This window comes from Syzygium oleosum, unplaced genomic scaffold (genome assembly GCF_021117445.2).
Source record: "Syzygium oleosum isolate NSW1041296 unplaced genomic scaffold, Sole_v2.1 Sole_v2.13, whole genome shotgun sequence".
NCBI lineage: Eukaryota > Viridiplantae > Streptophyta > Magnoliopsida > Myrtales > Myrtaceae > Syzygium > Syzygium oleosum.
In genome coordinates, this window is record NW_026607497.1 from 10828434 (window position 1) to 10839858 (window position 11425).

Sequence of the window (11425 nt, forward strand, 5' to 3'; positions counted from 1 at the left end):
TGCATTGACACCGCGTCATAAAAATACAATTAAAACATAAGGCCTACTCAATAAAATGCCTAAACAAGCTCATTGAACCTAAAAGTCATAACAACACATGACCCAAGAAACCAAATCATGAAATGTTTGAAGTGCTCATCGATCGTGAGTTTCCGACGGACAGAGTTTAAGTGGAGTTCATGACACGTGATGACAATTGATTAACTCAAAACATAAAAGGAAGTTGAAGTATAAGTCAAGAATAGGGGTGATTGGTTCCCGGTCCGGTCCGGTCCCATCCAAGAACCGGGAACCGGACCGAGAGGACCGGTTCCCAATTTTTGGGACCGTGGACCGGACCGACTAGTCTTGGAATCGGGGACCGGACCGGACCGACCGGTCCGGTCCGGTCCGGTTCGGTTCAAATGAATCAAATACTTGTAAAAAAAAAAATATATGTCCCATGTGGGCTTCCAAAAATATACATCCCCTAATTTAAACACGTGTTATTAGAGAGGCAAAAAAAAAAAGAGTAGAACCCCATATCAACAAAAGTTCAATACACACTTCTGCCATTGTTCAATACTATCCATTGGAAGTCAAAAATTACATTTATTTAAGTGTTGAAGTTCAACACTCAATCTGGCCATAGATGAAGTGCCGCGGCAAATTATAATTTCCGAAACAAACTTTACCTGTGGGTGGCAACCTATGTCATCCTTAATTGCCATGAAAATCCCGTCCAAGATAGATAATGGCTTCCCTGCATCAGAAATGCCATTAATTTATCAAGCCTCCCCTGCACCATCTAATGGTAGTGCATTGCACACCAAGCAAGAACCATACGTTGAAGGTGCAAAAACAACCATTTCAATAACTTAAGCTCATGTTCTAGTAGATTGCCCTACCTTCCTCCAACCTCTTTGTGGAAGCAACAGCTTGTTTCCGACTTCCTTAGCGTCAAAAGAAATTAGTAAAGGAGCTGGAGGTTTGTTCCAAAACCACAAGTCGAGAGCCCGAAAATATGATCAAAGCTGAGAGACCAAAAAGCATGGCTAAACTTGCTGATAGCCCTGCAATAAGTATATATGAGCACTCAACATTAGTTTAAACTAGAATTACTAGAAATTGAACTCAAATAATTAATGGAAAATCTCACCACATATATTTCTTCTATTTTGAACCAGCAAACTCTATTTATTGGTAAGCTCTGAGTTAACATCATCCATATCTAAAAAATCAAAATATTAAATAAAGTATTCACTTATTAGATATATAAAAGAATTACAAGATAAAAAGATACATCAATGACTTACCCCATTCAAACCTTTCCGCATTCTGGATGCACTCTTCAACATTAATCGGCATGGTAACCATCCTTAACCAATCTTGAGTGCAAATCAAAGCTTCCACCACTCTAGGAGTCAAAGAACTTCGAAAGCCATCAAGTACACGACCAGATGTACTGAAAGTCGACTCCGAAGCAACGGTTGTTACAGGAATTGATAAAATATCCCGAGCCATCATAGAAAGGATTTTAAACTTTTGGCCAGCAGTTTTCCACCACATCAAAAGGTCAAGATCACGACTTTCTTCACGTTCGGCTTCAAGATACTTATCGAGTTCAGATAACTTGCCCGCGGACACTTTTTTCTCCTCGTGAAGAAAGATATCAAACGCCTTTTCTGAAGTGAAATCCTCAACCGAATCAAGGTCATCCTTCTCACCCTCCTCATGGCTATCATGATCCCAGCTACTACTAGTATCAATGAAAAATTGACCACCCAAATTTCTTTCACAAGAACCAAGATAAGCTTTCTCAAAAAAATGAAACAATCGTTCCAAGGCAATCCTCACCTTATTGTACATTTCATCAACTTTCGTACTATCATCATAGATTAGTCTATAACAATATCGCACATAATTCATCTTTCTTCTTGGATCCAATATTACCGCAATCAACACCATCATATTTACTTTTTCGAAACTCCCATAGTATTTGTCAAACTTTTCCTTTATCTTTGCACCCATAGCTTTCAAACTAGGATCCGTTGCCTTCTCCGCTTGTTTTAGAGTTTTATATAAAGTAGCTATCTCATTAAAATAATCATTCGAAGTAATGTACAAAGTCCCAGACATCTTACTGGTGGCATCGTAAAACTTCTTCAAAAATACGGCAAGAATTCTAACACTTTCCCAATCTTCATGTTTAGGAGTTTCATAGTCAAGCTCAGTCAAGAAAGAAGGATCATCTTCTTCCATCCTTTCAAAAGCTTTTCGGAACTTTAAGGCAGTGTCCAACATGAGATAAGTAGAGTTCCACCTAGTTGTGACATCAAGACAAACTGAACCCTTATAAGTGATCCTTGCACTCTCAATGCAACCTTGGAATGTTTTAGCTCTCATGGGAGAACTTCTCACATACCTAACCACGCTCCGAATACGTGCAATAGAATCACGTACCTCGGTCAATCCATCCCTCACAATCAAGTTTAATACATGAGCCGTGCACCTCATGTGTAAAACATCACCTTCTAAAATCAATAGCCTATCTCTTGATAATTTTTCTTTTAAAAAACCAATGGCAACATCATTCGAACTAGCATTATCCACGGTGATTGTGGACACTTTTTTTCTCTAATCCCCACTCATAGATGCATTTCTCAACCATTTTCCCAATATCTTTGCCCTTGTGACTAGGCATCACCACAAAATTGATAATTCTTTTATGTAATTTCCAATCATCATCAATAAAATGTGCGGTGAGACATAAATAATTCAAGTTCTGAATGGAACTCCAGGTATCAGTAGTAAGTGCAACCCTAGACTTAAGATTGTGAAAGTAAGTCTTCAAACTTCTTTTTTCACAAAGATACAACTTCATGGAATCTCTAGCCACAGTAAATCGCGAGATGTGATTGAAGAGAGGTTGTAATTGATTAATAAAATCACGAAATCCGACGTGCTCAACCATCGAAAAAGGTTGCTCATCCATTATGATCATCCGAACAAGCATTTGCCTACAACGATCCTGATCAAATTTCCATGTCGATAAGGCATTTGTACTACCAGTACTAGTCTACCCCATTGTCATTTTAGTCCCATCCACTCTACGTGGGGTAAAAAATCTTTGCTTCTTATCTATGTTGCGAGGATACTTATTGCATTTTTTCAAGTGCTTCAACATAGTAGAAGTACCGTTATCAACACAGTACCAATATATAACCCCACAATAATTGCAAATCTTCTCGGTTTTCCCATTCTCAGTTTTGCCATTACGAAAATGAAGCCAGGCTGCTGATTTTCGTTTTCCAGAACTAGCAGGACGAGCATTAGATACCTTGTTTGTGTCGGATGCTTCTTCGAGGTTTTCTTCACTTTCATGTTCTAGTGAGTCCATTATTGGATTCATAGCATCATTGGATTGATCCACTTCCATTGACATGTAAATAGATCGCCTAAATCAAGCAAAACATAGAAATGAGCCATCACACCAGAACAGCCATCAAATTCAGCCACCAAATTCAGCAAATTGAGTGAGAAAAACTTACTGATTATAGGAAATCAGGAAAGGGCTGTTTGTTTGAGATTGAGGGTCAAGTGAGGTAATGATGAATCTCGTGAAATATACAAGATTTGTTCCTCGTTTTGTGATTGACAGACAATCTAAGAAGCTTGATATTTTGTTAGCCTACTTGAACAAACTCATCCAGAAAAAATTTCCCTGAAAATCACAGGTGGTTCAGACTCTTGAACGCATTAAAAGAGATGACCAAACTATGCATAAATCATCAGGAGCCCCCCACCGCACAAATTAATTCCACGACAGATCAAGTCAGCTAGAAAGAAAGGTACAACACTAGAGAGAGAGAGAGAGAGAGAGAGAGAGAGCTCACCGACGTAATCTTCTAGGTTTAACGTCAACTAAAAACCCTTGAAGGCCTTCAAAAATCCATCATCTTCCACCGTAGTCTCTTCACCTCCAACTTGTTCTCCATCAAGTAATCTGCCAAAAAGCACAACAATTTGAAGACGATCATTTATACTTTGGAGGGACATAGAAATAACAAAAATGGAAGCTCACGTGTGACTGCATCGTCATAGTGAATTTGGCGAAACTTTGAAGCGAGGCTGCGAGGCGTGAGGTGAGGCCGCGAGGCGGAAGGCGAGGCCGCGAGGCGGAAAGGGAGACCTAAGGCGAGGCCGCGAGAGGACGTCGAGCAAGGCGAGAGGCGAGGCTGCAAGAGGAAAAGGCGATCGACGTCGAGCGACTCGCTCAGAGCAAGGTGTGAGGTGAGGCCGCGAGGCGTGAGGCGAGGCGTGAGGCGAGGCCGCGAGAGGACGTCGAGCGAGGCGAGAGGCGAGGCTACAAGAGGGAAAGGCGTCCGACGTCGAGCGACTTGCTCAGAGCAAGGCGTGAGGCGAGGCGGCAAAAGGGAAACTGGGAAGGCTTGGACGCGGGAAGGCTTGGCTTTGCTCAAGTTACTGTGGTTAGGGTTACCGAGAGGAAGAATTGGGAAAGTAAGTAGAAGGCAGAAAATTGGGAAAGTAAAGTAACTGTTTAGAAATTTAAAAAAAAATAAATAAGTCAACCCATTCGTAGCAGGTTGATGGCTCACAAAATTGGCAAGTCAGTAATAACAAATAAATTCCTTGAAAAGATAAAAAAATAACTAGCTAATTTTTAAAAAATATGCATAAATGATCGGTCCGGTCATATTGGTCCGGTTGGTCCGGTTCTCACCATGGAACCGGGAACCGGACCGACAGTCCACCGGTTCCAAAAATGGGAACCGGGGACCGGACCAACACCCCCTAGGCCCGCCCAGAACCGACCGGTCCGGTCCGGTCCGGTCCCGGTCCGGGTGGTTCCCGTTGCACACCCTTGGTCAAGAAGGATCCATCAACCAAGGAAGAACTGCATCTAAAGGATTTGGAGCGGTTACAAGTCATCCATGAAGTAGTGCACAAGTCAAAAGACACTTAGAGATTCTTACGAAGGAAGATTATGATGCATAATGGAATGACTCATTAAAGATGCGGGAAGAATCAAGGATGACACCTATATCTCTCAAGACATTCAACACAAACAATACACTTGGAACAAGCATCGTACAACATCAATCAAGAAGCCCATCAGATTTTCGAAGATTATTCAGGATTAGATTTTGCTTTAGTTTTGAATTTGAAATACGAAGCCAATTAAATTTCCTAGGTTTAGTTATTTGTCTTTAATTATAAAATCTTCCAGTCAAGTCCTGTAAGCTTTTTACGTTCTCTATGCACTTCATGATTTTCCATTGAGAAGTTTATTGTTCAAATCCAGTCATCAAGCAAGCATGCGCCCAAAAAATTAAAGCCAGCTCTTTTCCTAATTCAACAAAAGTTCCTCGCAATTTCCTTATTTGTTTTCAATTAATGGTCCACTCTTTTGTTTACGCAATTCGAATCTTACAAAGTCCTTGAGACTGCTTAAGGCATATTAGAATCGATTAACTTTTAATTTGAAGTTGGATTTGATGCTTTAATATGGCATCGATGGATTGCTACAAGACTTTAGTTATTAAAACTATTGAATTTCTAGAGACCATAGCTTTGACAAAACGCACGAACGCATCTCTCCTTAGGATGGAAGACCATCACCCAATCCATTGCCGAAAGTGTACAAGAAGATCACTTTGTTCAATTGACTTGGATTATCTTAGAAAATTTAGGAAAAAACCTTGAAGTGCTAAACAATCCGAACACACGGCTCAGATGAATTTAAACTCAGGCAATGTGGTAAAAGAAACAAAGCAAAAAAAAATCGAATCATTCACCATGTCCATGAACAAATTTGAGAAGGTAATAACTAGGGTTCACAAAGGTGACCTCGTTTTCATGAAAGTCCATAATCAAGGAGAGGGTCACGCTTCACCAGTAATGTCGTTTTGTCGAATACCTTTCTATCTCCGTACTCTCTGCGCTCGCTTGACATGAGCTTGACACGCTTGTAATTTGTGGCTTTAGTTTGATTGTTTTCTTCTTTTCGTGTTTCATTAAAAAGGCAACGAGAAAGAGAAAACAACGTACGGCAATCGGAACAATATCGTTATACACAGGATTAGGTTTGCTGCATATTGATTACATGAATATTCTGGGAGGGTTAGAATGAAAATCTGTACCACACATTGATCTGGCAACAGTAATCAGGATAAAGAACATCCAACCGTGATGGTCAGGCTCTTCGTACGTTGGCTCAGTCATTAGCATTCTACAATACATAATTACTTTCAACTTATTATTAATGATTGATTTAATCTATACAAGAAGATGATTTTCATATGGAAAAGTAATCATCAGTGAATCAAGTAATGATGATAAGAGCCCATTCATTGTGATTGGTATCTTTCTATGTTAGAACCGTAAGTTTCGGTGTATCAACTATCGATGATGTATATCCATGTATATAGTATGTTTTGTTAGAAAAGTAACTTTCAAACTACTGCTAATTTAATCAGCCAATCCGACATCCTCTTTTGTTGATTGAATCAAATAAATTACATTATTGAAAGAGTAATTAAAGCAATCAAGTCTTAAGAATGAAAGCATAAACGATAATTGAAATCCTAGAAAGCGATAAATACTCCCTACGCAGAGGAGTGTGCAAACGATCAAATATGCCCTGGTCTTCTAAGAGCAAGAAAAAGTCAATCTTCAGATGAGATTAGTGCTTAAAACTGTGGCGTAGTGCTTAAAACTAGGGCGTGAGTCATTGATCCTTTCGTCCTCGGGACTTCGTTCGAGTGTTTGTATGAATATTCAGTGTGCTCGCATGCAAGGATCAATTTGTTGAAGGAATCAAAGCTCATTCCTCGCATCTGGAAGCGGAGCGAATAGGGCATAGCTTGTATGAACCGGATGACTTTTTTGTCTAGTTTTATTGGGAAATCAATTCCCTTAAATAACAATTTTTAGCTAAAAGTGAGTTTAAAGGAAAAAAAATCAGAATTATTAACTATCGAAATACAAATAATCACAAATATGAAAATGATATTTGGTTGATTTAATTCATCTATTACATTTGCATGTGATTTTTTTCTTTTATTGATTTTTACATCAATCTTTGATCACATTTTAAAAAATTATACTTTCATTACTTTCCTTTTATATGAGTTTAAGTATCTAATAGCTTTCTGGTATAATTATTAAAAAATATATGAAGTTATAAGAGTTAGATTCTATACTCATTTAAGATAACATAAATTCCTTGGCCCTTATTGTCATGATATCTTCATATTAGCATCTTTAATTAAATAATTTTTCCCAACCAATCTTGTAATATTTTTTCATCAATTCAATTAGTATAAAGGGAACTCCATATAAAAAAAATTAAGAAAATTGGTTTAAGCATATCTAATTCAAGAAAAATGTCATACTTTGATAAATAACTACTAAAATACTATGTTCGAGTACCATCTATTGGTGTGCAATTACAGCTTATAAGAGCCAAGTAAAATTTCTTTTTCGCAACGAGAGACTAACTTGTTTTTCAATGTGTACATAAAAAAGCTTAATAGTGGTGTACATGATCATAAAACATTAAAGAGATTGATAGTCCATAATTCATATCCTCCGTATATCTAATGTTTACTTTTCTCATTTAGTAATTCTTAGATAGTAATTCATAGCTATTATTAATAATGAAGAGATGTGAAAGAGAGAAATGTGAAATTTTGTGTATATTGTGATGTTTATATTAACGAAGAATACATTAGCCTATTTACAAGTTTTATTAGATTACTATTCTAAGATAATATCTCAATCAAGATAATGTATAATCAAAAGGAGATATACGTGCAACACATGTGCAACATTCGTGCAACATGCGTGCAATCATGAGCAAGGATTCCTTGCTGTTGTCGTGATTGTTATGCGCGCTCACGGTTATGCATGTTTGTGTGTTATGTGAGATCTTTCAGGGGAAACGTGCTTAGGATATTTGCTACAGAATAGAGCATGTCTTGTTGACTGTGTAGGAATGAGTTTTATATGTCGCCATGACTTTGAAATTGTAGCATGTAAAAAGTTAGACCGCATGGGTAAAGTGATGTTAAGGATGGCATGAAATTGTGCGCTTATACTTTTTTTGAAAAGTTGATAAAATCTGTACATGTTTCGGCTCATTATTGGGATACCTCTTAGGTTGTTCATATTGGTTGTGATAAGTTTGTAGTAGAACAAAAATTGGAAGGTCTTCATGTGAGAAGAAGTGCAGCTATTGCGAATTCCTCTTAATATGCATTGTATGTAACGTGGAACCGGTCTGGTTCCTGGTCCCAGAAACTGGGAATCGGTCCTCTCAATCCGGTTCCCAGTTCCTCGGTCGGACCGGACCGGGAATCGATCATTCCTAATAATTATCATTTTCTTAAACCTCTTTTTCCTAATGTTGGGTGTCGGCGTCCTTCCACCAATCTTCGGTGGGAATCAACCTTTATCATGCTTATTGGGATTGTATATTGGAATTGAAACCGACTGTACTGGTATATGTTATTTATCATTTTTTTCCAAGCAGCGATGGATTTATTCACGTGTGCATGTGGATCGTGCTACGACACAATGGCATCTGAGCAGCCAGTGTGTCTGTCAAAGCCATTTGGCGAAGATGAGAGTTTTGTGCCATTCTTATTACGGCTCTTTGGAGGAGGAGAGGACGACGAAGATGATGTGTTGGCTTTGTCAGAGCCATTTGGCAAAGATGAGAGTTTTGTGCCGTTCTTATTACGGCTCTTTGGAGGAGGAGAGGACGACGAAGATGGAGATGTGTTGGCTCTATCAGAGCCATTTGGCGAAGATGAGAGTTTTGTGCCGTTCTTATTACGGCTCTTTGGAGGAGGAGAGGAAGATGAAGATGCAGATGTGTTGGCTCTGTCAGAGCCATTTGGCGAAGATGAGAGTTTTGTGCCGTTCTTATTACGGCTCTTTGGAGGAGGAGAGGATGACGAAGATGAAGATATGTTGGCTCCTGCTGCTCGAGTCAGCGAAATAGAAGAAGAAGTGCACATTGAAGCGAGTGATGGTAGCCACCAGTCTCAGACAGAGTCGAATAGGGATGAGAACGACGATGATCAGCACATAAGGTCCGTTTTCACATCCATGCTCATTATTTCTTATAAAACGAGTATTGACGGTTGTTATCTCTTAATTATTTATTACCTAGCATTTTAGCGGAAAATATATAGCTAGACCATATGGTTTTCTTCAACTATTAAATACTACTAGCTAGATTAATCTGGTATGCCTTTTTTTGCTAGACAAGGAACGATCGAGGACTTCCACCCTCCGGCAAGATCGGTCTGCAAGAAGCATGTCTGCCTCTACACCCTTGCCGCCTGCATAACCTCCTTTTCGTTAGCTTATGGTTGGTCTCCCCCCTCTCTCTCTCTTGTTTGATATTGTGAAGCATGTGAAAATCATTTGAAAAATAGTTTTGAAGTTAAAAAAGCAAGTTAAAAAACAAAACAACTTCACGGGATTTTTTTATTTTTATTCTTTGAATTTCTGATATATATATATATATATATATATATATATATATATAGTTATAAACATTGTATGGTGAATCAGATTTTTCTTATTATTTTATTTTTTTAAAATTTTGATAGTACAAGCAGCGATAAGCGGGTCGGTGGCGTACATGAAGATAGACCTGAAAGTATCCGACCTCCATCTTAATATTGTGGCGGGGGCCATGAGCGTCGCCACGATGTTTGGATTGGTGATGGCGAGATGGATTTCTGATCGGTATGGCCGCCGCAATACGATTGTGGTGGCGGGGGCTATGTATTTCGTTGGCCCCCTTGTCATGGGTTTTGCCCGGAACTATGCAGTTTTCTTGGTCGGCCAAGTCATTGCCAATTTGGGCGCCGGCTTCGCTAGCATGATTGCCCCCATGTACGTGACGGAGATTTCTCCTCTCTTCTCCCGCGGCTTCTACGCCTCCTGCCCTCAGGTGCTCACTCATTCATTTTCCTTTCTTTTATTCTTAATTTTGTAGCTTCCTTTATCACTTTTTCTATTTCTCATCAAATTTTTGTCTTGAACTTATTTCAGATGTTCATCGGCATTGGCAACCAGGTGGCCAATCTGACCAGCTATTACTTCTCCAAACACCGCCCCAGCCGCGGGTGGCGTTGGATGCTTGCCACGGGAGCCGTCCCCTCGGTGCTGCTTGTTTTTGGAATTTTTGCCTTGCCGGAATCTCCCCAGTGGCTCGTCATGCGAGGTCGCTTGCGCGACGCCAAGCGCATCCTCGCCAAGACCTCCAGGTCGGAGGAGGAGGCCACGCTCCGGTTTGCCGACATCAAGAAGGCTGCCGGAATACCTGAAGAGTTCGACGACGACGCCTACACGATCGCCGACCAGGACACCGGAGTATGGCGAGATATACTCCACCCGACCTGGTCTATGGTCCATATGCTACTATGTGCTGTTGGAATCCAGGTCGTCCAATAGGCATGTGGCATGGACACCTTGGCGCTCTTTAGCCCAAAGGTTTTGGAGACTGTTGGCATCACCATGTCTGTCGGGAAGCTTCTTGCAAATATGGTGCTTGACATAGCCAAGATATTGGTCTTTCTCCTTGCCGCCTACCTCGGCCGATTGGGTCGGGCGGCGGCCACGTTCGAGCGAGCATGGGCGGCGTGTTCTTGTCGCTCATGTTTGTCGGACTGTTCCTCACCTTGAAGGTCTCGTGGGCAGTGGAAGTCTCGGCGATTCTTTACGTCATCTTCTTCTCGATCGGGCTGGGACCAATCACGGACGTGTATTGCACGGAGATCATCCCATTGAGGATGCGTGCGCAGGTTTAATCAAGATAATGTATAATCAAAGGGAGATATACATGCAACACATGTGCAACATTCGTGCAACATGCGTGCAATCATGAAAGATTACAGCTAATAAGAGCCAAGTAAAATTTCTTTTTCGCAACGAGAGACTAACTTGTTTTTCAATGTGTACATAAAAAAGCTTAATAGTGGTGTACATGATCATAAAACATTAAAGAGATTGATAGTCCATAATTCATATCCTCCGTATACCTAATGTTTACTTTTCTCATTTAGTAATTCATAGATAGTAATTCGTAGCTATTATTAATAATGAAGAGATGTGAAAGAGAGAAATGTGAAATTTTGTGTATATTGTGATGTTTATATTAACGAAGAATACATTAGCCTATTTATAAGTTTTATTAGATTACTATTCTAAGATAATATCTCAATCAAGATAATGTATAATCAAGGGGAGATATACGTGCAACACATGTACAACATTCGTGCAACATGCGTGCAATCATGAAAGATTACAGTTAATAAGAGCCAAGTAAAATTTCTTTTTCGCAACGAGAGACTAACTTGTTTTTCAATGTGTACATAAAAAAGCTTAATAGTGGTGTACATGA

At 39.7% G+C, this 11425-nt stretch overlaps 1 protein-coding gene across 1 annotated transcript; it reads left to right on the forward strand.

The window, feature by feature from the left end:
- Window positions 1–8580: 8580 nt before the first annotated feature.
- On the forward strand, window positions 8581–10832 carry LOC130139809 (putative polyol transporter 1). The gene is made up of 6 exons (XM_056317509.1): window positions 8581–9101; window positions 9276–9382; window positions 9627–9973; window positions 10075–10395; window positions 10477–10593; window positions 10710–10832. The coding sequence occupies exons 1-6, from the start codon at window positions 8581–8583 to the stop codon at window positions 10830–10832; spliced, it is 1536 nt and encodes a 511-aa protein (XP_056173484.1).
- Window positions 10833–11425: the final 593 nt, after the last annotated feature.

Coding starts and splice junctions, on each gene's coding strand:
- LOC130139809 (XM_056317509.1), top strand. CDS start 8,581: ATGGCATCTGAGCAGCCAGTGTGTCTGTCAAAGCCATTTGGCGAAGAT. Junction 9,974..10,074: donor TCTACGCCTCCTGCCCTCAG/GTGCTCACTCAT, acceptor AACTTATTTCAG/ATGTTCATCGGCATTGGCAA. Junction 10,594..10,709: donor TTGACATAGCCAAGATATTG/GTCTTTCTCCTT, acceptor CTCACCTTGAAG/GTCTCGTGGGCAGTGGAAGT.